This window comes from Alosa sapidissima, chromosome 19 (genome assembly GCF_018492685.1).
Source record: "Alosa sapidissima isolate fAloSap1 chromosome 19, fAloSap1.pri, whole genome shotgun sequence".
Taxonomy (NCBI): Eukaryota; Metazoa; Chordata; class Actinopteri; order Clupeiformes; family Clupeidae; genus Alosa; species Alosa sapidissima.
Window position 1 is genome coordinate 18,376,872 of NC_055975.1, and position 25,804 is coordinate 18,402,675.

At 45.2% G+C, this 25,804-nt stretch overlaps 1 protein-coding gene across 3 annotated transcripts; it reads left to right on the forward strand.

The window, feature by feature from the left end:
• Positions 1-1,012: 1,012 nt before the first annotated feature.
• rps6ka5 (ribosomal protein S6 kinase, polypeptide 5) lies at positions 1,013-25,804 on the forward strand. Of its 3 annotated transcripts, XM_042071790.1 has the most exons (17): positions 1,013-1,314; positions 4,682-4,753; positions 6,262-6,480; positions 8,034-8,149; positions 8,680-8,781; positions 9,780-9,863; positions 10,156-10,259; positions 10,382-10,532; positions 10,928-11,089; positions 13,376-13,504; positions 14,337-14,470; positions 14,736-14,829; positions 16,285-16,455; positions 17,554-17,745; positions 21,869-22,028; positions 22,239-22,402; positions 23,733-25,804. In XM_042071790.1, the coding sequence occupies exons 1-17, from the start codon at positions 1,239-1,241 to the stop codon at positions 24,045-24,047; spliced, it is 2,445 nt and encodes an 814-aa protein (XP_041927724.1). In that variant the 5' UTR covers positions 1,013-1,238; the 3' UTR covers positions 24,048-25,804. The 3 variants fall into 3 exon arrangements, with proteins under 3 accessions (XP_041927724.1, XP_041927726.1, XP_041927727.1); XM_042071792.1 differs by lacking the exon at positions 4,682-4,753; XM_042071793.1 differs by lacking the exons at positions 1,013-1,314; positions 4,682-4,753; positions 6,262-6,480 and adding an exon at positions 7,148-7,186.

Consider the following 25,804-nt stretch of genomic DNA (forward strand, 5'->3'; position numbering starts at 1 on the left):
CAAGCCCGAAACTGCAGAAAACCCATTAACCAGTCAAATACAAATCTAGCCAAAAATGTTCGTATACATCTCAGTTATTTTTTGATGCTTACCTTATGGGTTTACACATTTTGACATAGGTATTATGGCACATTAAAACACATTGATTGACTTAATGACTAAATTCTTCCATTATAGGCTGCATGGGGAATGCGTAGCAGCAAAACCAATCTGGCAACTTAATTACTGTCCACTTCCTTTTTTGGAGCCATCGAATGGCAGGCTTATTTGACCATAGGTCTAGGGGCAAGTTCAAATTTAAGACGTCCCCTCCTCTGGAAAGTTTCTGTAGTTTTCCTCCTCTGATGTGCTACGCATACCGACTCTGTGCAGCAAATGCATTGTTTCCTGTTTGATATGTGTTAATGCTTAAACGCAGCCAATTCAAACTGAGATGTTTGTGCTTGCTTGTGATGCGGTGGCTGGTGTGTGGGAAATGAATGACGAGGGAATTTAACAAACCAGTCAGAACAGTCATTTACCTGTATTCACAAACTTAAATAACTCAGTTCCACTGATAATCATGGGCTACATAAGACGACAATGTCTTGCTTCGTCTGCTGTACTCTTATGCACACTGCCTGGATGTACTTGGTCCTGCAGTTGTGTCAAGCGTTTCACAGAAGGGAAACAGAACTCACTTTGCTTTTATTCTCTTTAGAAAATCTTAAATTATGTATTATTAGTAGTACATTTATGTGGACTACTTTCCCTCACATCTGCTCTCGTCCAGCTATCGTGGGAGACATACAAGAGCCTGGAACCACTTATTAACATTTTTTGTAGGCTACTTGTCAAGTTGGCCTTCAACTGCAGTGCAGAATGTGGGCGTGGTCGATTATTTAATGTAGGCGGTGCTCCTCAATTTTCACACCAATGAGACAGAAGTAACACAGGACAGGAGGAGTGTCAAGTAAATGACAGTCCAGTTAGCCAACCATTAGGAACGAATTCGCCTAGCAACTCCAATAACCGTTCAATGAGGGCTGGGTTGTAAGGAATTCATTTAGTGATAGTAATGACAAGGATTCTAGCCTAGTATGCAAGTGTTTTGGACGATATCGGGCCGTTTTCGGCCTCTATTATTTTAACTATAGGTAATACAATCGACAGTGTGGCATCAGCTCCTCGGTCATAGGGTAGTGTATAATTAAACCCAGTGAAAAACCCATACTATAAGCCTTCCGAGTAACGTTAAGATGCCGTCCACTTCGTTGGAAGGATCATCTCAAGAAGAAGGTGACCTGTTTACTGTGAAGCACGAGCTAAAAAATAGTAAGTGGAATATCATAAATATTTTTAATGTCTCCTTTTGGTTTTGGGACGTATGATCTGAGAATTAGTGCCATTGCCTATGTGGGAGAGGTTGTATTAGCAATGCTAGCAAGCCTGTGTATTGATAGTGAACTCCTTGGCACGGCTGAGTGAGTGCTACGTTAAATATTAAAACCAACAATAGCACAGTAATGTATGGGGCTCTTAACTCAAAGACAGCGGGTGATTTATAAACATATGTGTTCCTCTGAAAACTACATGAGACATGAACACGTGAAAGACGATGAACTCCGGTCATCCGATCTGACAGCTTCAGGCAATGTCAATGCTAGGTTGCTATGTTAGCAGTCCAAAACTTGCGTAGCTTAATGGTAACTTACATTAGGTGTTATGAAGTGGAATTTAACAAGCAAGTGAAATATATTCAACTTCACTTGAGTTAACTGCAAAGCATGCAAAAGGGCGATTTTCAAACTAGTCGTTGATTGTGTCTTCTGCCAGCAAGCACACAGCACAGTTGAGTTACAAATTAGGTTACTATAATTGATTGATTACAAATGCATGTTTTTTGGCACAAGGGAATCACTACTACCGAGCCTGTTTCCAAGCGCTGCTTTCATGTCATTTTTGGAAAGTCAGCCTTGAGCAGTATTACCTGACCAAGTGCTATTAGACACTGCTTAGTGCCAATGGTTTTCTCTTTTGTTCAGCCAGGACTTTGGTAGATCTTTATAGTATTGCCTTCCTTGTAAATTTTGTCCAGCTTCCTGGTACATGTATTGTAAAATGACCTGATCATTTTAGATGGTGTGATTCATTTGCACAGCAGTGCAACAGTTTGGCCTTTAAATGGGGTTTAATTGCCACTGAGTACTGTTATTCTTTGGTGACACAGTCAGCCATTATCTTGACCCTTCAGTGACTAAGTCTGGTACTAAGAAAGTGCAGAGTTGTAATGACTGTGTACTTACAGCACACATGTCCGTCTTGAGATGTTGGGTGACCGGTAAGGGCTCCATCACAATGTGCAAAATGCACTCCTGTTATGACGTTCTTTTTGCCTGTTCCTAATCCTAATTTCTAATAGGCAAATAGGCTTTGTCCTTGTTTAGATATTTATAGGCTAGGAGATGATTGTTATTGTGAGTATAGCATGAACAAGCATCATTCTCTCTTTTATTTCTCTCGTTCTTCCCTCAGCCACTCCCCTTCTGATTTGCTCCTCTCCTCTCCTTTTTTTCTGTTAAGAGTTGTCATCATAATGCTGGAACTTGACCCACTTTGGCTTTTGTGTCTGTCTGAAACAAGGACGGAGAGGCAACAGTGGTAGAAACTACATGTCTAGATGCTCTTTAGGTTTCCAGATGTGCTCATTGCTCAATCAAATTGCTCTCACTAACCCGTTGATATGAGGCATGGCACCAGTCTGCCAAGCATCTAATTCCTAATACTACCGCACGATAGCCATATGTCCCCACCTCCCACCCAGCCAGTCCTACTGTTAGGTCTAGCCCAAGCAGTGCTGTCGCGCAGCAGGGGAGCAATGCTGAATGGCCTTGCTGCGAGTGCTATTAATAACTCGTTAATTTCCCACAGGGCCCCAGGAGTGGGTGACGGGGGTGTTGTGCAACATGAGCCAAAAGTTTTGTTTGAGTCCCACACTCCTGGCAGGTACAACAGAGAGTGTTGCTGACTGTGGGTACAGCATTGCGTTTTTTGGCCCAAGTGTGTATGTGTCTGGGAGTGTGTCTGTGTGTGTAGAGATGATGAGACAACAATTTAGTCAGAGATGTGGAACAGATTGCTTGTGTGTGAGTGAGAAGAATGTCTTTTGCTGATCTATCAGATTTTGCACACACACACACACACACACACACACACACACACACACACACAATATACACAGAGAGATATGGCTCTCTGAGTGAGATCATGCTGTCTCCCTGCACGGTCAACAACAACAACAACAACTGCACGTCTGGGGGCGTTCACTCCAGTGCCCTGCACCAGGACACGGACACATGGGGAAACATGTGCTCTTGCTGGCGCTCGAGAGCGCACTCTCACGCATGCTCTCCCAGAGACATAAAGCGGCTCTCACATGCTCACATGCACCTCTATACTCAGAACACCCACTCCGATGCATACATGCATGACTGCTACTCCACATTCCTGTGCGCTCACCAAAGCTAAGTCATTGCATTGCATTGCATTTATCACACGCATGCCCTATATTATGCATATAATGGGCAACAAAATGCTTTGAATGAGACTTTGTGCACACTAGAAGAACATTGCTCTGTATCAGTGATGGCCTCTTTCTTTTCTTAGTCAATGTTCTAGGAAGTGAAAGCTATTTATTTTGGACAAAGCATGCTTGTCCATGAGAAATGCACTCACCCCCCACACACATGCAAATAAAAAGCACACTGTGCTTTCAGCTTGTTATTAGGGCTTTCTGAAGTGTGCGTGCCTAGAACGGTGTCAAACACCAGACAGGGAAAGGAAGTCAGTTCAGATCTCTGATAACATTTCTTGGGTGCCAAAAGTAATTTAAGAACAGTCAGCATAATTTTATGTCAGAGAACTTTAGCATGTGCATTCCATTCAGTGTGTGTTCCATTCATACCATTCAGAACATAGATATTATTAGGCATTATAATATCTGATTCAGAACATGTTCATGTTCAATCCATAGCATTTAGAACATGTTCAGTTAGACCCTGTGAGGCAGACCATCTCTCATCAGTCTTTAAAACCTGTAATGAGCCATGCTTGAAGCGGTGTAGGCAGTGAGTTTGCCTCGGAAACAATTGTGCAGGCGTTAAACAATAAATGGCTAATTGGTGCTAGGGTATACTAGATGAGGGTTTTGAATTGTGATGATGTGCTGCTCAAGCATGCACTCCTAATGATATCCATGCCCTTGAAGGCATAGAGGAGAGGAAACGCAGGCAAGCGAAGGCAAGAGATAACAGAGCATTTCCACTCGCTTTTGTGTCTTCCTCTACAGTCGTACATATGCTTGCATCATTCATGATGGTCTCATAATGAGCCGTATTTGTGGACACGGCAGCTTTTTCTGCAGAATGTTGCTTCAGAGTGAGATGGGACAAGATTCTGTTAGCAGTCAGAGTCACTGTGACCACATTAGTGAAGACCTAGAGGTGTCATGTTAGGAGAAGCCACATACAGCTTAGAGCAGTTGCTTTCTCTCAGTAACGTTGGGTCATGCTTTATTCATAAATTGTTCAAGCAGCAAATTGTTGTACTTGGAACAGGGAGTAATCTCTGCTCTGGTAATACAGCACTGCTCCTTACACCTCTCTCTCTCTCTCTCTCTCTCTCTCTCTCCCTCCTCCCTCAGCCAACCTCACAGGCCATGTGGAGAGAGTCGGCATTGAGAATTTCGAGCTCCTGAAAGTCCTCGGCACTGGAGGTGAGTGACAGCTGGGCCCAGTGACTGGAGTCTGAAGCACAGAGCACAGAGTGCTTGTCTTCGACCCCGGTTGCTTTGTGATTACTGACCTGCTGTGAGATGAGGCCAAGAGGATTTAAGTCAGATAAGAGGCACTCCAGAGAGATAGTGCAGAGGCACTCCGTATGATCGTGTAGCTTCACAAAGTGTGTCATTTGATTATCTTTTGAAGACTTACAGTTGGAAACTGTGGAATGTAAACATCTCAGGTGTCTGACTGCACATTTATTCATTTGCTTTTCATTATTCAGAGAATAGGAACTATTACCATTGTTATGTTGTTTAAAAAGGGGTGTGTGAAACAGCTGTTAATTTCTTGATGAATTACCAGTGTTTTTGACATCCTCAAGTTCCTCATACAATTGTCTCTTTCATGCTGTTTCCCTTTACATGTTTTTGCAGTTTTTAATGAATGTTGCAATAGTCATTCATAGTTCTTCATAATAAAGACTGTCTGCCGTCTGTCATGCAGGTTGTTTCCCCCCCCCCGTACTGTTATAGCCTAGTAAATTATTGATGAACATTATGGACCCCCTGCATTGCCTTTTACTGTTGTTGTCTCTGTCACTTCATATCCACACGGACATATTTAGTAGTGCTCTATGGCAACACTTTTGAGGCATTAGCCACTGGGTTACAAAATGACCTGTCGACAGTGAAACCGCTAAGCTTCCGTCACTGCCAGTCTTACCGCCCTCAACTGGACAAGAGACTGGATGAAGAAGTAGCTATAGACCGTGGCCGTAGTGCTAGAGACTGACAGGGGAGGACGGGGAGCCACCCTTCTCTCTGTAGGCACTAAAGGAGCAGATTCTCCCTTGAGCTGGTCTACGTGCCAGCGTTGTGCTGCTGGAGACTAGCCCAGGCCCCACTGTCGTTGTTCGCGCTGATTGTTCTGGTCAGGCCCGCGGAGTCCTATTCTGATTTGGTGGGGCGTACAAAACGACTCACACTTGTGCTATGCTGGCGAGGCCGACGATGAAGCAATCGGTTTTTACCAGTTCCCCCGGGCATTGCTTGATATGTAAAAAGTTCCTCTTGTGGTCAGCTCTCTACCTCAGATTTAAGAGCAGGGTTTTTAAATAGCTTTATGCCTCTTTATGCCACTTCATAGTGCTTAATTAAGCTAGCACTATGCGTTTCCCCCTGATAAACCACTTTTCCCTCCACTACCTCTCACCCTCTCTGAAGACCATCTTCTTTGGCTGTAGCTCATGATTTACACATTAAGAGGCATCTATCTCAGTCAGACTCAATTGATGTACTGTTTGGCTTAAGGATATTCCAGATTATGATAAAATGTTTCTCTTCTACTGCCAGCAAATCATATGGCTCCCTATCTCTTAAGTTCACTCATACCCTGTGGCATCACACTCCTATTTTGAAATATGTTTTTTAAGGTCTATTACACAAAAGGTTTCTGCTAAACAACCATACGTATCCATAGCCCTAATCATGCCCTGTTGTAGCGTATGGTAAGGTGTTCTTGGTGAGGAAGGTGAGTGGCCATGACGCGGGGAAGCTGTACGCCATGAAGGTCCTGAAGAAGGCCACCATCATCCAGAAAGCCAAGACGGCGGAGCACACACGCACTGAGCGGCACGTGCTGGAGCACATCCGCCAGTCACCCTTCCTCGTCACCCTCCACTACGCCTTCCAGACAGACACCAAGCTCCACCTCATCCTGGGTACACACACACACACACACACACACACACACATATTCTTTATTCCACTACGCCTTCCAGACAGACACCAAGCTCCACCTCATCCTGGGTAAACACACACACACACACACACACACACACACACACACACACACACACACACACATATTCTTTATTCCACTACGCCTTCCAGACAGACACCAAGCTCCACCTCATCCTGGGTAAACACACACACACACACACACACACACACACACACATATTCTTTATTCCACTACGCCTTCCAGACAGACACCAAGCTCCACCTCATCCTGGGTAAACACACACACACACACACACACACACACACACACACACACATATTCTTTATTCCACTACGCCTTCCAGACAGACACCAAGCTCCACCTCATCCTGGGTAAACACACACACACACACACACACACACACACACACACACACACATATTCTTTATTCCACTACGCCTTCCAGACAGACACCAAGCTCCACCTCATCCTGGGTAAACACACACACACACACACACACACACACACACACACACACACACACACACACACACATATTCTTTATTCCACTACGCCTTCCAGACAGACACCAAGCTCCACCTCATCCTGGGTACACACACACACACACACACACACACACACACACACATATTCTTTATTCCACTACGCCTTCCAGACAGACACCAAGCTCCACCTCATCCTGGGTAAACACACACACACACACACACACACACACACACATATTCTTTTTTCCACTATGCCTTCCAGACAGACACCAAGCTCATCCTCATCCTGGATATACAAACACACACACACACACACCCTGGGCTGCCATAATAATGATGCCACTAAATGCTTTATTGTCCTTACAGTGTGTACATTTGTCCTTTCCAAATAAATAAAAAGGGGTTGATGTTTAATCTCATGTTAATTATTATCGGACACTTACAGTTTAAGCTTTTGCATATTCGGCTGTTGCTGCTGGTGTAGATTTCCTCTGTCTCCATCCTACGTTCTGTATATGCTGGGTTAAGGTTAGCTGTGGGATATATAGTTATTTTTTATAGTTGAGATCTGGCAGGATATTTCCTGCAATGGAAACCATGTTGGGATGATTGATGTGACTCTTTTGGGTAATCAGAGGATGATAATAATGCTACTAATGTGCTATTACAACGGAACGGTGGAATGCAAATATTCATGAGTACACTCCATTGTAGAACAGAAAGCATCCAGCTCAATTCGGAACACTTTGTTGTACTGAGGGCTTTGTTAGTGAGCTTGCCACAGGAAGAGTATGAAGGTCATAACCGGTTGGTGTTCCTTATCCCCTTCTCTGTGCTTGTCTTGACAAGCCTGTATAATGACTACCTTTTATAAGAACATTCTGACCCTTCCTGCTGAGATCGAGAGCATCCTAAATACAAATAGCACCAGAAGTAGTGCTGATATTGCAGCTATTCAGGTTAAACAGCTACTCTGAAGCACTGTTTATGCAAAATATACCAAAGTAAAGTGAGGTGTGTTCACATACTGTCGCCCACTTTACAGATTATGTGAATGGAGGGGAGCTCTTCACACACCTGGTCCAGAGGGTCCACTTCAAAGAGCAGGAGGTGGCGCTGTACAGTGGCGAGATTGTGTTGGCCCTGGAACATCTGCACAAGGTCAGGGGTCATCTGTTTCAGCTGGACTTCAGTCTTACACGATATGCTCTTAGAACTGTCTAGGAGGCATTCTTCTTAATTCTTCCTATTTCGTTCTTATAACATTCCTCCAGATTCTGGTAATAAATAGTTCAGAAGAGCATTCCAAAGCATTAATGGTGATGCTTTTATAACTGTTGCATTTCAAATAATATCGTCGGGGCGGCATGCTGTAGCCTGTAAAGTTGTGGGTTCTATTACCAGCTCCCAGCGTAGTGGTTAAAGAGCTGGGCTAGCATACAGTAAAGATGTAAACAATAAAGTTGAATTTAATATAATCTAATACAGTAACCTGTAAAGTTGTGGGTTCAACTCCCAGCTTCTACCATTGGGCCCTTGAGTACACTGGTAGAAGCCAGGATGCCAGTTGCTCCCAGGACAGTGGCCCTTGTAATATAAATGACCTATGTAAGTCACTTTGGATAGATGAAATGCTAAATGAATCAATGTAAATCTTCCATTTTCTTTTAAATCTTTCCTTTTTCACCCAGTTGGGGATTGTGTACCGGGACTTGAAGCTGGAGAACATCCTCTTGGACTCCTGTGGTCACATCGTCCTCACAGACTTTGGCCTCAGCAAAGAGTTCCACGAAGTAAGAACACTTGACCATTTTTCAGTTTTGGCTTCCACACCAGTTTTTTTACAATACTTACAACATTACAACATTGCTTTCTGCCTCTGGCCACTCTAAACGAAGCCTAGCCCATAAACCACAGGGCTGACCACAAGTTCCCCCACCCTGATATGGACTCTGATCCTGTCTGGCTGCCTGAGCGCAGTATGCAGACGTTCAGTATTGGTCATTAATCAGCTAATGTTTAGACGTCCATTAGAACGTATATGAATGGCCAGACAAGCAGGCTCTGGCCAAAAGTCACATTGAGAGGAGGTTTGTGCTGGTGTGGGTTTGTTTGTTGTAGACAGAGAGAGGTAAGGCTGTTTGAGTTGTTGTAGAGAGACCGGGAGGCTCATTGCCTTGCTAATGGAGAAGTGTTTACTTTTACTCATAGCCACCCAGTGTGTGTGTGTGTGTGTGTGTGTGTGTGTGTGTGTGTGTGTGTGTGTGTGTGTGTGTGTGTGTGTGTCTGTGTGTCTGTATGTGGGAGAGAGAGAGAGAGATAGATAGATGAAGGGAGAGAATGTGAATGCTGGGCAGAAGAAGGCGTGGGGAGTGTGCATACAAAACAGCCAGAGGAGATATCAGAGCATTCTTGGCCCAGTAAAATTTGGACAGCTTTCAGATTTTTTTTTTTATATATAAAAAAACAAGCCTTCATTATAAAAATAACTGACTCAGGAGTTTGCGCAACCAAAAATAAATTCCTTCAGCTTTTCCTGTCTGCCCAGCAGAATCGCAGCTGATGCCATATTTCCCAGAATACTGCATCACCTCTCCAGTGGAGGTGTGATGTGCAATGGCACTAGGTTAGTGTCATATAGGGCACACTCTGTAGTAGTTAGAACATGCAGTATAACCCGATAATGACATTGCTCGTGTGTGTGTGTGTGTGTGTGCGTGTGTGCCTTTATGTATTTTATGTCTCTGTTTTCATTTGTGTGTGTGTGTCTCTGTGTGTGTTCTGTTTCTAGGTAGAGCGAGCGTACTCTGTGTGTGGGACCATCGAATACATGGCCCCAGAGATTGTGGAGGGAGGAGAATCAGGTCACGACAAGGTCAGATATGCATATAAACAACTCTATCATCATATGCTCCACTTAGCTGAAGTATGTGTGTGTGTGTGTGTGTGTGTGTGTGTGTGTGTGTGTGTGCGCCTGTGCGTGTGTGTGCAGTGGCAGTAAGATGTGTGATGGGTTAAGTTTGTGTGTATATGTGTGTCAGACAATGAGTTAAAGTGTGTGTACAGCATATAAAATAGATTAATGTATTTGCATTGCAAGCTGTATAACTGAGATGCTGTGTGTGCGTGCGTGTGTGTGTGTGTGTGTGTGTGTGCACGTGTTGCAGGCAGTGGACTGGTGGAGTTTGGGTGTGCTGATGTATGAGCTGCTGACGGGAGGCTCCCCCTTCACCGTGGACGGAGATGAGAACTCCCACTCCGACATCGCCAAGTAAGCACACACACACACACACACACACACACAGACACAGACACTTACACATCACCTCTGCACACATTCACTCACCCCACCACGTGTCTCAGAGACCATGTCTTTTTGTCTGTCTCACACAGGCGCATCCTCAAGAAGGAGCCTCCCTTCCCCCAGGACATGAGTCCCCTAGCCAAAGACATCATGCAGAGGTTCCTCATCAAAGACCCAAAGAAGAGGCTGGGTTCTGGGCCTTCAGGGGCCCAGGCTGTGAAAAGTCACCCCTTCTACCAGGTGTGCAGATCACAGTGATCGAAGAATGAATGACCCACCTATACTCATACACACATTTTTATATGCCTGACCGACTCATATCCATCATGTAGATTCACACATATCACTATATCATAAGAACACTCTCATCCTGAATATCAGATAATCTCACACCTAACCTGTGATCTTGTATGCCATTTATCATTTTATACATATAAGATGACACGGAATATTTATTCCTATTTAATTGCCCCACTACATTATACAGATGTAATTAATTAGTACAGATTTCAGTGCCTGCCCTACTCATGTGAGTGCATATTGCTATATATTACCTTACTTTAAAATCAACGCATAAATATATCTGTATTTATATAAGAGGAGCACATTACTAATTAGCATACCTTCACATGCAGAAAATCAATTGGGAAGATCTTGCAGCAAAGAAGGTTCCGGCTCCCTTCAAGCCTGTGATCCGGGATGAGCTGGATGTCAGCAACTTTGCCGAGGAGTTCACAGAGATGGATCCCACCTACTCCCCAGCAGCCCTGCCACAGAACTGTGGCCGCATCTTCCAGGTGAGCAGGATAGACCAATAGTGTGTGTGTCTGTGTGTGTCTATCTGTGTCTATGTGTGTCTGTCTGTGTCTATGTGTGTTTTTGTGTGTTTTTGTGTCTCTCTGTGTCTGCCTGTGTGTGTCTGTATGTGTCTGTGTATGTCTCTGTGTGTGTGTGTGTGTGTGTGTGTGTGTGTGTGTGTGTGTGTGTGTGTGTGTGTGTGTGTGTGTGTGTGTGTGTGTGTGTATATTTATGGGTTTCATTTCACCTCCTCGCCTCGCGCTGCCCTGGAGTATCGAAATGAGTGTAATAGTGATAGCTGGTTGTAGCAGGTATCATCACTCCCCCAAATTCCCTCTCCCTCTAATCGAGGTGTTTTGAAGGCCAGCGGTTTAAATCTCTCCATCGATCTGCATTCATTCTTTTGATGGACATGATGATTGAAGCTGACGAAAACAACAGTGATGAGGATGATGATGATGATGATGATGATGATAATTCTGCTGCTACTACTGCTGTTTGATGAAGAACAAGCACTGTAATTGGCTGGACTGTCTGGGCTCCCCGTCTAGCCGGAGTCAAGGCCAGGTAGACCCCCCCCCCACCCCACCCCACCCCACTCCCTTCAAATCAGACGAGCCGCGGGGGCTGGTAAAGTTAGCATGTAATTACAGCCACGCTCGCCAGCCTTCCAGCCATCCACCCACCCACCAAGCCGCCTGCCCGCCTGCCTGCCCGCCTGCCTGGAGGGTGAGGAGCACCAGTGGTGAATGGGCGAGGGAGTGGCCTTTCTGGAGGAGCCTTTTGAGCTGCTGGAGTGTGGCCCCTGGCACTCCTGAGCCAGCTGATGTGCGTGGCGGTGGAGGTGGCGGAGCCTGAATGGGCCACCGGGCGCGTGATTGCCTTCTGGATGCTCCAGCCGCCTCCTCAATAACCCGCAGCACACACCCCCCTCCCCACCACCCACCCCCATTACAGCGTGGCGCGCACAGCACTTCAAAATGAGAGGTTCGCGTAACCGCGTCTGAAAACCTCTGATTGCCAACTTCATCTCACGCCTCGTCTGGCTTTTTGTCTTCATTTTAAAAAACCTGTGAGCATTTTTAGCCATTTCTTTAATTAATTATTTATTTATTTACCTCTACTTAATTTCTTACTTCTCCTTTTAATTTGCCTGGGGCAGGTTTTTGTGTGTGTGTGCGCATGATGCCTGTGATTATTGCCTCAGTGTTCGTGTCGTTCAGTCCTTCTCTTTTCTCCTCCACATATATTTATCTAATGTGTACCCAGTCGCCTGCCGTATACGCATACGCAAACTAAATGAAGTCACATTATAAGACCAAGATGTCATCTGTGAAGCGCCGCAATCACATGCCGCAGCTTAGCAATTAAGAGCGCTTTCATTGCTCCATCCTTCCGGCCAGCCGTCTCTTCCATTTCTCTGTAGTTAGTCACAGCTGTGTGTGTGTGTGTGTGTGTGTGTGTGTCTCTGTGTGTGTGTGTGTGTGTGTGTGAGAGTGAGAGTGAGAGTAGAATTAATACCGCCTCAGAGTCTCTCCCCGTAGCCAAAAATAGACGGCGGGCTGGCTGAGTGCAAGACGCTGCGAGGAAATAAAAATGGACGCCATTGTGGGAAGCGTGCGATGACACAAATGTGTGAAGACAGCAGATGTGTCCCCACAACTCTCCCGATTTGTCAACACACACTCTTCAGGGCTGAGATGCAGTCACTGGAAGACCGGTCACCCATGCCCATAGAGTCTGAAGGAGATGCCCTCATTAGATGCTAAAATGGTCAATCTGCTAGCCTTAAATCCTCTAATGTCTTTTTTTTTTTTTTTTGCTCTGTCCCCTTCAGAGATGTCGTTGGTATGGTTTTAGAGATGTAGATGGTATCAGTGATGAGCATGGCAGTGAGCTGAAACGAGGAGAGGAAGTGGTTGAGGCATACTGGCAGCCACATAGTCACCAGAGACTTTGAAGCCGCAACTGGGAGGCATTATGCTTTTCTCTAGGGAGAGGCGGTCTCGATGAAAGCCTTGTAGTTGCTCGAGCCCTTGCAGTAATGTGTTAATGATGCTGGCAGAATTTCTCCTTTATGTCAGCTACTCTCTTTTATAGCAGGTTTTTTATTGTTGCATTCCTTGGTATAGTCACTCGTAAAACACTCATAGATTTGTTATGGGAGTTAAATGAGATGTATACAGTTAACATTCACACCTGAGAACGTTTTGATAATGCTGTGTGTGTGTGTGTGTGTGTGTGTGTGTGTGTGTGTGTGTGTGTGTGTGTGTGTGTGTTTCCAGGGCTACTCGTTCATGAGTCCCTCCATCCTGTTCAAGAGGAACGTGGTGATGGACGACCCTATCCAGCTGTGTGGAGGAGGAGCGGACAGGCCGGGCTCGGCTGCTGTGGCCCGCAGCGCCATGATTAAGGTGACCCGCACACGCCATCTCCTGTCTTTCACTCACTCAACCAAAAATCCGTCTCTACCTTTAGTTCTTTCTTCTTCTATCCATCCGCCCATTTCTATCCATCCATTCCTATTTCTTTATCCGCCTTTGTGTCCCCTCCTCCCATTCGCCCATCTTGTACAAACCGAATATCTCTCTGCCTATCCATTTCTCACCACACTGTGGTCCAACAGCTTGGATGGTGAGCAAAAGACCTACTGAACCTGCACCCAGACTACTGAGTCAGACTCCGGTGGGGTGGTGGTAGCGTAGTGGTTAAGGAGCTGGGCTAGCATGCAGTAACCTTTTTAAAGTTGTGGGTTCAATACCCGGCTTCCACCTTGAGCAAGGCACTTAACCCTGAGTTACTCTGGGGACAGTGGGCCTATAATTGACATATGTAAGGACAATATAAATGACAATATGCTTTGGATAGAAGCGTCTTCTAAATGAATAAATGTAAATGTTCTCTTCAGTAGTCTCAAGAGGAAGGAAGCAGATGATACTTTCACTCTGACTTCTCTCTGGGGAAGTGTCAGCGTGTGGGGATGAATCTTAAAGTGTCTGATTGAGACAGATAGAGTCTGAAGGCAGCACACAGGGGCAATGGCGATAAAGGTCAAAAGCCTTGTTTGTGTGTTTGTTTGTTCACAACAGTCTACAGGCCTTAGGGATATTTGTTGATGTCAGCTTGATCAGTTATTTGAAGCCATGGTGCGTGGGGGGTCTTTTGATTATTTCTCTGGATGTGCAGTTTTATGCGTGCATATGTACTAGAACCTTTTACAACGCCCTGTCTCACTGTTTTGGCCAGGACTCGCCGTTCTACCTAAACTATGAGGTGGACCTGAAGGAGTCAGCTCTGGGCGAAGGCAGCTTCTCCATCTGCAGGCGGTGCACCCACAAGAAGACGGGGCAAAGCTACGCCGTCAAGATCGTCAGTAAGAGGTGATGGCAGCTTCAATAAAGACTAGACCGCACAGGTCAAGCCTGCAGGACAGGTTCTGTTGTAATAACAGTCCACTTTTGCCAGTGTTGAGAGACTCGGCTTGATTTTTGCACAAGTTCAACACTAAAGATAAATAACTTATTATAGATGTGCAATATAATAATAATAGTTATAAACAGTGACAATAATTGACAAATATTATTATTTTATTTTTAATTATTCTTAAATCATTTTAATTTTTAAAAAAAATATGTTTTTCTGAAGGATGGAGGCCCAGTCGCAGAAGGAGATGGCAGCTCTGAAATTGTGCGATGGGCATCCGAACATCGTTAAGCTGCATGAAATTTACCATGACCAGGTGAGGTTTCATGTTTTTCCTTTTTAGCACTCCCTTTCCTCTTCATGCCATTCACTGTGGTCAAGCAAACACATCAATGGCTTGCTTACAGTGTCTCTTGTTAATGGTCCACACTGTTTAGGCGTTTGGAAAAAGTGCCCTTGAAAAACAGATTTTGTGTCAGATGCTCCTTCTGATGATCAGACCGGTTTGAAAGATGCACATTTTAAATCGAGTGCCTCACTAGTGCAGTTTTTGCAGTCCAAAACCCTCTGTGTCTGTGTTAGTGGTGTATGTATTAGAGTTATTTTTTTTTAACCCTCCATAGAATTTTATTGTAGTGCATGGAGGCCGATCTCCCCTGTACCCTCTACTGTTACAGGCACACACATAGGCACACACACACGCAACATGTGCACACACACACACGCACACAAACATACACACACACACACAAACAGCGCCACAGGCTTACTTATGTACCAATCTAGGGCACAGTCAGAGAAATCAAAACCTTTTCCTTTTCCTTTTGAGGTGCCCTACATTCCTATTTATTTATTTATTTATTTGCGTGTTTATTGCGGTTAATTGCCCTCTTAATTGACATGGGTTGAATCTGTGTTCAGACCTGGGAAGGCACTTGAAAGACTGTTCTGGAAGACTTGGCTGGAAGGCATCCATTGTGTTCAGAGAGAGATGGAGACTGGGACCGTCAGATTGTGCCTCTTAAATTAGGTCATCAGTACTCGGTGTGTTTTGGCCGATGCATGTTAACATTATCACCACCATTTCTTTGAGTAATGTAGCCTATATAGTCCAATTACCCAAATTGCATCTCTTTTGCCTTGTGATGTGATGCAGCCTAAGGTCTATGTGGCTTGAAATCTGGACGCACAGGGGTGGGTTGTGAGTGATTGTTGCCAGGAGGCAGTAAAGACCAGACTAATGTCTCTTATGTGTCTCTTAACTGTCTATTTGTTCCTTTACCTTTTTCTTTTTAGTGTTTCTCATGTAGTCTTTTAATGGTTATGTGCTTTTGTGATCATGTTTTGAGCATATGGAGGCAGGATTTCAATCTTTTCGAATTTCAATATTGGGTTAGGATTAAAACCTGCTGTGTGTGTCTGTGTGTGTGTCTGTCTGTCTGTCTTTATGTGTGTGTGTGTGTGTGTGTGTGTGTGTGTGTGTGTGTGTGTGTGTGCGTCTGTCTGTCTGTCTTTGTGTGTTTATCTGTGTGCGTGTGCATACATCTGCCTGCCTGTGTGTGCATGTGAATGTGTGTGTGTGTGTGCATGTGAATGTGTGTGTGTGCATGTGAATGTGTGTGTGTGTGTGCATGTGAATGTGTGTGTGAATGTGTGTGTGTGTGTGTGTGTGTGTGTGTGTGCGCATGTGAATGTGTGTGTGTGTGTGTGTGTGTGTGTGTGTGTGTGTGTGTGCGTATGTGTGTGTGTGTGCGTGTGCTGATTTCTCCAGCTGCATACGTACCTGGTGTTGGAGCTGCTGCGGGGAGGGGAACTGCTGGAGCGCATTCGGCAGAAGCAGCACTTCAGCGAGACGGAGGCCAGCCGCATCATGAGGCGCCTGGTGTCCGCCGTCAGCCACATGCACGACGTCGGCGTGGTGCACCGAGACCTCAAGCCTGAGGTGACATATATATATATATATATACACACACCACTGAAACTATATTTCATGGTTATAGAGCCAGTAGTTTTTCCCATAATTCTGTTTAACGTTACATGCGAATAAACAAACTGCACCGAAAAGTAATTATTTCAGCTAAACCCGTAGGCCTCATTATTTATGAGTGCACTTGCCGCAGAGATTCCTAGAATGTTAGAGATGACCATGCCTCCACAAGACTTCTCCACCATGCATTGTGTACAGTCTGCAGTGCTGATATTGTAGCCTGCTTAAATGTGTAATTAGTATTTTCAGAGCAATGTTTGTGCATTGACATGCAGGTGTTAAGTGAATTAAAAGTTACAAAGTTATGGCAAAAGGCTACTTGCTATAAAAGACAAGAAACATTAAGAAGTGCTCATCTGATGTTATGAGGGATCGGTCTATTTCAGTCCTTAATTTTAAGCTTTTTCAAAGAACAGAATTTTTCAGGTAGAGATTTATAGTTATGCATTTACTGTATTTTTTTCAGGTACGCGCTCAATTTAAAGATTTCAGATTTCTGACATTAATAAGTCAACCATACTAAAATATTTTCTAAAGTTATCCAAAACATTTTCAACTAAAGTCATACAAACACTTCTTCGGGTTTGACTGTTCTGTGTTATTATACCTGCCACGACAATGACGATTTCTGCAATTGGTATTCATTTTTACCTTTAGGTCCACACACACACACACACACACACACACACACACACACACACACACACACACACACACACACACACATACTTACACACACAGAAGCAGTCACATCCCCCTTACAAAGCGAGACGGATGGAGAAACACTTCATCTGTGTTCACATGGATGATTACACATCTCGCATGTTCCGCACTCCTGTTCATGTCGTGCTGTTGCGTACACATACTGTATGTTAGTGTATTTCCACCATGTTACACACACACACACACACACACACACACACACACACACACACACACACAACTTGGATATCCGTTGCACAAACATACATGCATGGCAAATGTATTTATATCACTTGTACATGATCCAGTTGAGCCACCTCTGATCGTGACCCATTTCGCTCCTGCTCATAGAACCTGCTGTTTACGGATGATGGTGAACACTCTGAGATCAAGGTGATCGACTTTGGCTTCGCCCGGCTCAAGCCCCCTGACAACCAGCTGCTGAAGACGCCCTGCTTCACCCTGCAGTACGCCGCGCCTGAGATCCTCACCTACGATGGCTATGATGAGTCCTGCGACCTCTGGAGCCTAGGGGTCATCCTGGTGAGTCATCCTGTGTGTTTGTGTTTGTGTGTGTGTGTGTGTGTGTGTGTGTGTGTGTGTGTGTGTGTGTGTGTGTGTGTGTGTGTGTGTGTGCGCAAAATTGGACAGCCAAAGGTACCATAAGTAGGTCTCATTTTCTATCTGTTCAGGTAGTGATTCACTGCAGTTTGCTATTACTACTTGAGAAGTTATGAACTCCCATTCACCTGTTTATATTTTGGATAAACATATGTTATAGAGATTTTACATCACATTACTGACCTGTTGTTTCAAACCTTAGTACAGTTAGTCCCAGTTATGAGGAAAAGTGAATTTCCATTGTGCTGTGGTGAAGTTAACTCCCCTGCTAAAGGACTACATGCCATTTTAATTCCAAAGAAGTTTGATAAATCCCTGGATGTGTGTTGGAATGAGGGGGAAAAAGCAAGGGAGGGAAGAGGAAGTGAAAAAAAGAAAGGGAAGTAATGAATAATGGCAAAACAATTACTTTTAAATAAAGTTAGTGCCCCCTAACATCCGCTCTAAATGTTTGATCAACGTCACAGAGGCCTAGTGAAAGGACGCCAGTATGGCCATAGATCACAGTAGCGTGTTTGTGGGACAGGACACGGGCGCGGTCTGTTGCACAATCTGCAGATGCCCCTTTGATGTAAATGAAGCTCCAAGTTAAAGGTGTAGTCAGGGTTTTTTTTACGCGATTTCAAGCCCATACAATTTTTTTTTGTCACATTCAGTAATCATCTTCTCACGACCGCTAGCTGCCCATTTTGTGAGCACACTGTAAAAATATCCGGTCTCTGTAGGCAGCCCAGGCTCCAAATACTGGAAACAAGCAAAGTGGGGGCAGCCTGTCCCCCAAACAAAAACGTAACCCTTCATGGAATTTCTCTGGGAATACTGAAGGTAGGGGTGAGCTACCTCTCTGGCGTGTATCGTTTGGTCCTTGGTTAAAATGTACGTTTTTTTTTTGCACAAAAGCGTCTGCTAATAAATTTAGATATAAACATAAACACAAACAAACACGACTTCCTGTGCAATCCCTGACTGCACCTTTAAATAATATAATGCCTCCTCTGGCAGTTGACCAATCAGGGATTGCACTTTTCATCTCTGTATCAGCTTATAGTTTGCTTTTGTCTGGTGTGGTCAGGGTGTTCCTTAAAGCTGTAGTTGGCAAGTCTGACAGATTGAGGGGACTTAGCCAAAATTTTGAAAGTTTACAACTCTCATGCCCCTCCCCCACTACCACCGAGCACCCTCTCATCGAGTTTGTGCTCGTCAGTGCGCAACAGACTGCACCAGACTGTGATTGATAGTCAGATCTCACACAGCCCTGTTCTGATTGGACCAGAAGAACCGGGAGCTGTGGATTTTTGCAAAACAAATAACAGGCTCTAGGTGGAGGTGGAAGTGCGGGTTTTTTTCTAAAACCGGCTGATTTATGTTGTTCTGTCGGAGCAAAGTGTCGGTTTCAGTAAATATGATCTAAAAAATCTTGCCAACTGCAGCTTTAACTGTCACAATTGGAAATGTTCTAGCCACTTCTGAAGATGCTTCTAACATGCAAGTTTCTAACATGCGAGTTTGAGTCTTTGGTTGACAGTCCATCAGGCTGAATAGAATGATTAGAAAATGTCTAACAAAATGTCTAAATGTAGCCCATGGAATAGCAGATGCTTTCACCCATGCAAAGTTGTTATGATCAATTTAGGGATCAATTTTTTTAAGCAATACTTGTAGTTGGATGGATATGGTAGGCCTTTTTGAGCCATTTTGTGTGGGAAAGTGTGTGTGTGTGTGTGGTTCTTTCTGTGTGCGCTTGTGTGTACCATATTTACTTCCACTTGACCTGTACTAGAGTCTAGATGGGGTCTAGCTGGCTTTGCACTCATGCATCCACATAGTAGATCTGAGATCTCCTGTCCCTCCAAGAGGCCCTGACCCTCCAGGTCAACCCCCAGGCCTGCGTGCTGGCGCCCCTGATAGCAGGCTGGCTGGGAGCACTGGGCTCCAGCAGGACCCTCAGGGAGTGAAGCTCCAGAGCGAGCCAGACAGCAGGGGCCTCTGGCCCCCACAGCCAGGCCAACGGGACAGGGGCCCTCTCCCACACGAAGGGAGAGGGAGAGGGAGAGAGAGAGAGAGAGATTGTGTGGGAGTGTGTGGGAGTGTGTGGGAGTGTGTGGGTGTGATCTGCTTGACTAATCCTGCATGTTGAGCCGCATCCTCTTCTGTGCCTCTGCTTCAGGCTTGTCTGTCTGAGAGCATCACATCAGAGCACGCAAGCCAGTGCAGCACAGAACGCACAACAGCGCTGCTCCTCCCCTGCCCTCGGGGAGATGCACACACCACAGGTCACACACACTGTGTCTGTGTGTGTGTGTGTGTGTGTGTGTGTGTGTGTGTGTGTGTGTGTGTGTGTGTGTGTGTGTGTGAGAGAGAGAGATAGACCACTATCTAGGGACATGTTTTAAAGGAATATGAGGGAAGTGTGTGAATAGAATAGCGAAGAGGAGAGAAGAGAGACAGAAAGACAGAGAGAGTGTCCAACATGTATTTGACAAAGCATGACCCGGTGACCACAGTTAGTCTGTCCAGTTTTATGAGGTGGCAGTAGGAGCGCTCCTCTCATGGGACAGTCTTCCCCACAGGGGCTTTCAGCCTGAACACACTGTGTACACACACACACACACACACACACACACACACACACACACACTTTTCATACTATATACACAGACACTGCGCACACTCACACTTTTCAAACTACACACAGCACACACAGCACACACACACACACACACACACTGCAAACACACACACACACTATACTATATACACATATATACACACACACACATACTATATACACACACAGTACACACACAAACACGCACACACACATACACACACACGCGCACACACACACATACTCACACACACACACACACACACACACATACTCAGTCACTCTACACATGCGGTCTCTCTGCCCTGCCTCCACTTCCCCACTCACCCTCTTTAGTTGAGCCATTTCATGTTTTCTGAAATGGCTCCTCAGACAGAAGGGCCATTGGGCTGGCTCAGACCTCAGCGAGAATGCTAAATTGCCTCTGTGAGGGACGGCTATTATTATTGGTTTTGTTATTCATGTGCAAATGATGATGGTGTTGGCCAGACTCATTCAGGCCCAGTGGAGTTAGCCGGAGATGACAAACATGCTCTGTTCACGGAGCGTAACCGTCGTGAGCAATGACAATTCATGGCAAATGCCCGCTCAAAGAGCAGACTCAATGAACAAAATTTGCTGAGAAGGAAATCAAAAATTACTAGCTGGCCCAGGAAATAAACATGTTTGTACAGTACATATAAGTGTTTTTCATGAAAATAAATCACAGTAATGGCCATGGGTGACTCCTGGGAGGAGCACTCCTGCTGAGGACGCAGTGGAGCGAACGCTGCTGTGCCCTGTGAAGGGTTTCTCCAGACTGGGGGAACTGGTTTGTCTGGTGCTACTGGTTTAGATTTGGACACAGGGGAACAATGTGCTCTGTGTAGGCCCCGACATGATGAGCATTATGACATGTGCATCACTCTCCCAAAAACGGTGACGGTCACTTAAAACTGGCCGCGCTGGTCATTTGCGTAAAGTCTTCCCAGCTTTGTCTGGTACGGCTGCAGTGTTCAGGTAATTCTAACACACCTCGCTAATCAAGGGGTATTAAGAGATGTGATGTGCGGGGAGTACAGGAGTAAACCTGCAGTGTGACTAGTCCCCCTCAAGCAACAGGGTTGACGAGAACAGTGTGTGCAAATTCGCCTCTGCCAGGGAACATGAAGTGATGTTCCAAGTTACTGGGTCAAGGCGGCAGCAGTAGGCTGGAGCATACGTGATGTGATTTGTCTTATTGCTTATTTGTGTGCAGAATCTAGGTCTGAGAGCATGTGACTTGGCTGTGAGGCATTGTGAGCTACCTAGTAAACCCTGAGAGATTATACTACGATGTTGCCAATGTGCCTGAATAAACAGTCTTCTCTTACACTCCTGTGTGTGTGTGTTCGTGTGTGTTCGTGTGTGTGTGTTTGTGTGTGTGTGTGTGTGTGTGTGTGTGTGTGTGTGTTCCAGTACACCATGCTGTCGGGCCAGGTGCCCTTCCAATGCCAGGAGAAGAGCTTGACCCACACGAGCGCCGAGGAGATCATGAGGAAGATTAAGCAGGGCGACTTCTCTTTCGAGGGGGAGGCCTGGAAGAGTGTCTCCCAGCAGGCCAAGGACCTGATCCAAGGTGAGGGGTAGACCTGGACTGTCTGGGAAAGCACCGAGCTCTTCAGAGAGACTGATGTGATCATCTGTTCTCACATTGAATGTTGAGCATGCTATTTCTGGATCGTGGAACATGATCTCTCACACACAACCACACACACAGAACTGGTTTTTCAAGGAACCACTGTAATCTAAAGTGTGTTAATGTGTGTTTCCGTGTGCGTGTGTGTAGAGCTCCTGACGGTGGACCCAAACAAGCGGATAAAGATGTGCGGTCTGCGCTACAACGCCTGGCTGCAGGACGACAGCCAGCTCTCGTCCAACCCCCTCATGACGCCGGACATCCTGGGCTCGTCCACCGCCTCGGTGCACACCTGTGTTAAAGCCACCTTCAACGTAAGGGAGCGAGGGGGGTGCAGAGGGAGGGGCAGAAGGGTGTGAGGTGGAGGGATTGGGGAGTGGAGGGTGTGGAGTTCTGGGAAAATGCCATAAAACCATCCCACCTGGATTTTGGTCAAGAAAAAAAAAAAACTCTTGATAAAGAAATTTTGATAATAAAAACGTAACGTAAAGTAAACGTAAAAAGTAATACAGAAATTCCATGACTTTTATTGTGGAAATATTACTGTAATAATGTAGAACAATTGTGGGAAATCTTTGAATTTGTGTGTATTTTTGTTGTTGCAAGCTCACAAATTCCTGGAGGAATTGGTATTAGTTTGTGGAGCCGTTTATGTTTACCGTGTAGGGTAGAAAGGGGGCTGGATGGCAGAGGGGAGGATGTGAGATGAGGGAACAGGACCAGACATGGATGGAATGAAAACAAATATGTCACTCTGGCTGTTTCTCAAAGTCGAGGATCCTTGAGGATTCATGCTTGGTAGAGCTGAGCCCTTCCGAGTCAAGTCCTTCAAAGACGAGACAAGGCTTCTTCTTAGCATTCGAAAAAAACACACAATGGAACAGACTAGCGAGTGTGTAGGAAGCTGCAGGTGTGCATCATTGAAAATCATGCCTCTTGCCGCCTTCTTTTTGAAAAACGTTTTCGTTTCTTTTTGAAAAATTTGTTTGCTAAAACAATTTACAGAGCAGCAACCATTAAGCTGATTTACTGATTAGCTTTCAGTCGCTCTCATTGGAAAAGGTATAAATACCCTTCCTTAATGCCTTCTTTACACGATTACGGTGTGAGAGTTCAAAGTTGTCAAAATGACCTGGGCCTATACTTCATTTAGGCTATTTGACATCGTGACAATAAAGACAATGTTTACATTTAAATACATAGTGACCTGCCTTGTTTAGTACAGATCTTAAATCCTCTAATAAATGTGTGCACAGGATTGTGGGTGTTCCCAGCACACTGAGGATACACACATGCATCCTCGAAAATTTGGAAAAACAAAGTACTTCGTCCTTGGTAGAATTTGATGGATGCTTGACATTGGAACAGTACTTCGGCTGAGTTCAATGACGTAGCATCTTTGAAAAGGCCGCCGTTGATTATGCTTCCTTGACTTTGGGAAACGGTGACTGTTTACTTTCTCTTGAGGATAGATCAGCATCACGGCCAAGTTGTTTATGAAATTACGAGCCAGAATTAGCCAATTATGAATTATTTTGTTTCAAGAAGACCATTTAGAGACTGTCACTTAGCCATTTAGACACTGTCAATGTGTCCAGTCCGCCCTGACGTGTGTCTGACCCATGTGCTTGGCGTCTCCCTCAGGCCTTCAACAAGGTGAAGCGTCAGGGCTTCCGGCTGCAGACGGTGGACAAAGCGCCGCTGGCCAAGCGACGGAAGATGAAGAAGACCAGCACAAGCACGGACACGCGGAGCAGCTCCAGCGAGAGCACGCACTCCTCCTCCTCCTCCTCGCAGTCCCACGACAAGCTCTCCCCCGCCATGGGGCTCGCCGACGGGGCAGCGGAGTCCGCGCCGCGCCCCTCCACCAGCACGTCGCTGGCTCTCTGCCCCGAGGAGGAGAAGGTGGCGGTGGGGAAAGGGCTGGAGGAGGAAGACGAGGAGGAGGAGGAAGGGTGAGGATCTCACCAGCCTACACCGCTCTGAGCGAGGTCTTCCAGCATGGGTTCTGGTGACCACAGCAGGGCTTTTTCTTTTCCCTCAGATGGGGGGTGTCCTCCCTGGGGACTGACCGCCTGGCCCCACCATCCTTAACCTCCATAGTAGAAACCTCGACTGCATGCGCTGTCGCCTTCAGCCAGCATGCATGAACATGCACACGCCTCCCTGCAAAAACACAAACAAAAAAACCCCAAACAAACAAAAACAAAACGACAAAAACAAAAGCAAAACACATCACACAGGTCAAACGCATGCCAGGAGCCGGAGTCTCCCACGCTTCGTTCACCTTTAGCAATAGGCTCGTTTTCCACCAGCAGACTGAATGGTTCCAAGCAGGTTGCCACAGAATCAAACTGCGTGGCACTGTTCTCCTTGGCTCCGTTTGGTTTACCTTAAGGTAGAGGTGTGTAGCTGTTCGCTGATTGGTTACTTCATCTAGCACGCATTTATTGTCCGCCATTCAGGTTGTGGAAATACGGTGACCAAAACTAGTTCAGAATACAGCAACAGTTCATCATGGTGTAGTCTGAGTGAGGAACAAAGGAGATGAGTGTGCTGTGGTACGCAAGGGACAGGCAGCTGACCCAGTGTGTCCTGCAATCGGATTTTTTTAAGGTACTTGCTAGTTCATAGCAGCTCAACTGAGGGACACAAAGGTACTGTCACAACCGTACCCACAATTCTGTATTGGTGTGCCGTTATTCGTACAACAGTACAACATCGCCGTAGTAACCATTCAGCCCATGGTGGAAATAATAGAGCTAATAATATCAGGCCAGACCACTCCAACAGTGACTTCATCAGGGAAACGTGTCTGTGTGTGTTCTGCTACGGGGTTGCGTTTATGCGCCTATGTGTACATGAGTATACATGTGTGTCTGTGCCCAGCAGCATGCTAACGGTCTGCTGTTGCACGCGTGGCATTGCAGAGGCAAGTTGTCGCAGTGCCATCCTTTCACCTTGGCAGTGTGTAAGAGTGCCAGGTCGCACGAACAGGGTACACACACACACACACACACACACACACACAGGATCAGCTAATTAAATGAAAAGGCTGATTTGGAGATCAAAAAGGGACGAAAAACAATTAGGAGAGAAGTGATTTCTGCTGTGCTTTTTTAAACAGCACAGAGAGCTAGTAACTTCTAGCCAAGATAAACATGTACAGAAAGGAAAACGGCATATTTATTGAAGATTTCTATACAAAGAGAGTTTTTTTTATATATGATGACAATTGTTATATATGTTAACTTATATCTGTGGTATACTTGGCATATCTGGTTGTTTTGAGGGAGGGGAGGGGTCCTTTGTGAAATGTTGAAAAAAAATGTAAGGTTTTATTTTTCAAAATAATGTTTTAGATTGTGCCCTATATGTGCCATAATATTTAATATTTACCTGATCCATTATGTCAGTGAGTTTAGTCTTTTTAACTGAAAATGTTTTAGGGTGTTTGTAAAAACCACGTGTGAGTAAGTCTACATAAGTTTAACACATACATTCATAATTTTAGTGATGTTACAACCATAGTGAAATTATGTGGTCATCTTGTCTGAGATTTGTTTGTTGTTTCAATGTGATTTCTTCTATGCAGAATGCAATCTATGCCCTTGAATTTCACATCAAAATCTGTCAAGACCTTTCCAGAGAGCAAAAATATTTGTTTGGAATTGTTATGTGTCCATAACAACAGTAATCAGTAATGGCAGTAATCA

Bases quoted from the DNA above. Each gene is read 5' to 3' on its own strand.
- rps6ka5 (XM_042071790.1), top strand. From the start codon at position 1,239: ATGCCGTCCACTTCGTTGGAAGGATCATCTCAAGAAGAAGGTGACCTG. The intron at 1,315-4,681 runs GTAAGTGGAATA...CTCCTCCCTCAG, and splicing joins GAAGCACGAGCTAAAAAATA to CCAACCTCACAGGCCATGTG. The intron at 8,150-8,679 runs GTCAGGGGTCAT...TTTTTCACCCAG, and splicing joins CCCTGGAACATCTGCACAAG to TTGGGGATTGTGTACCGGGA.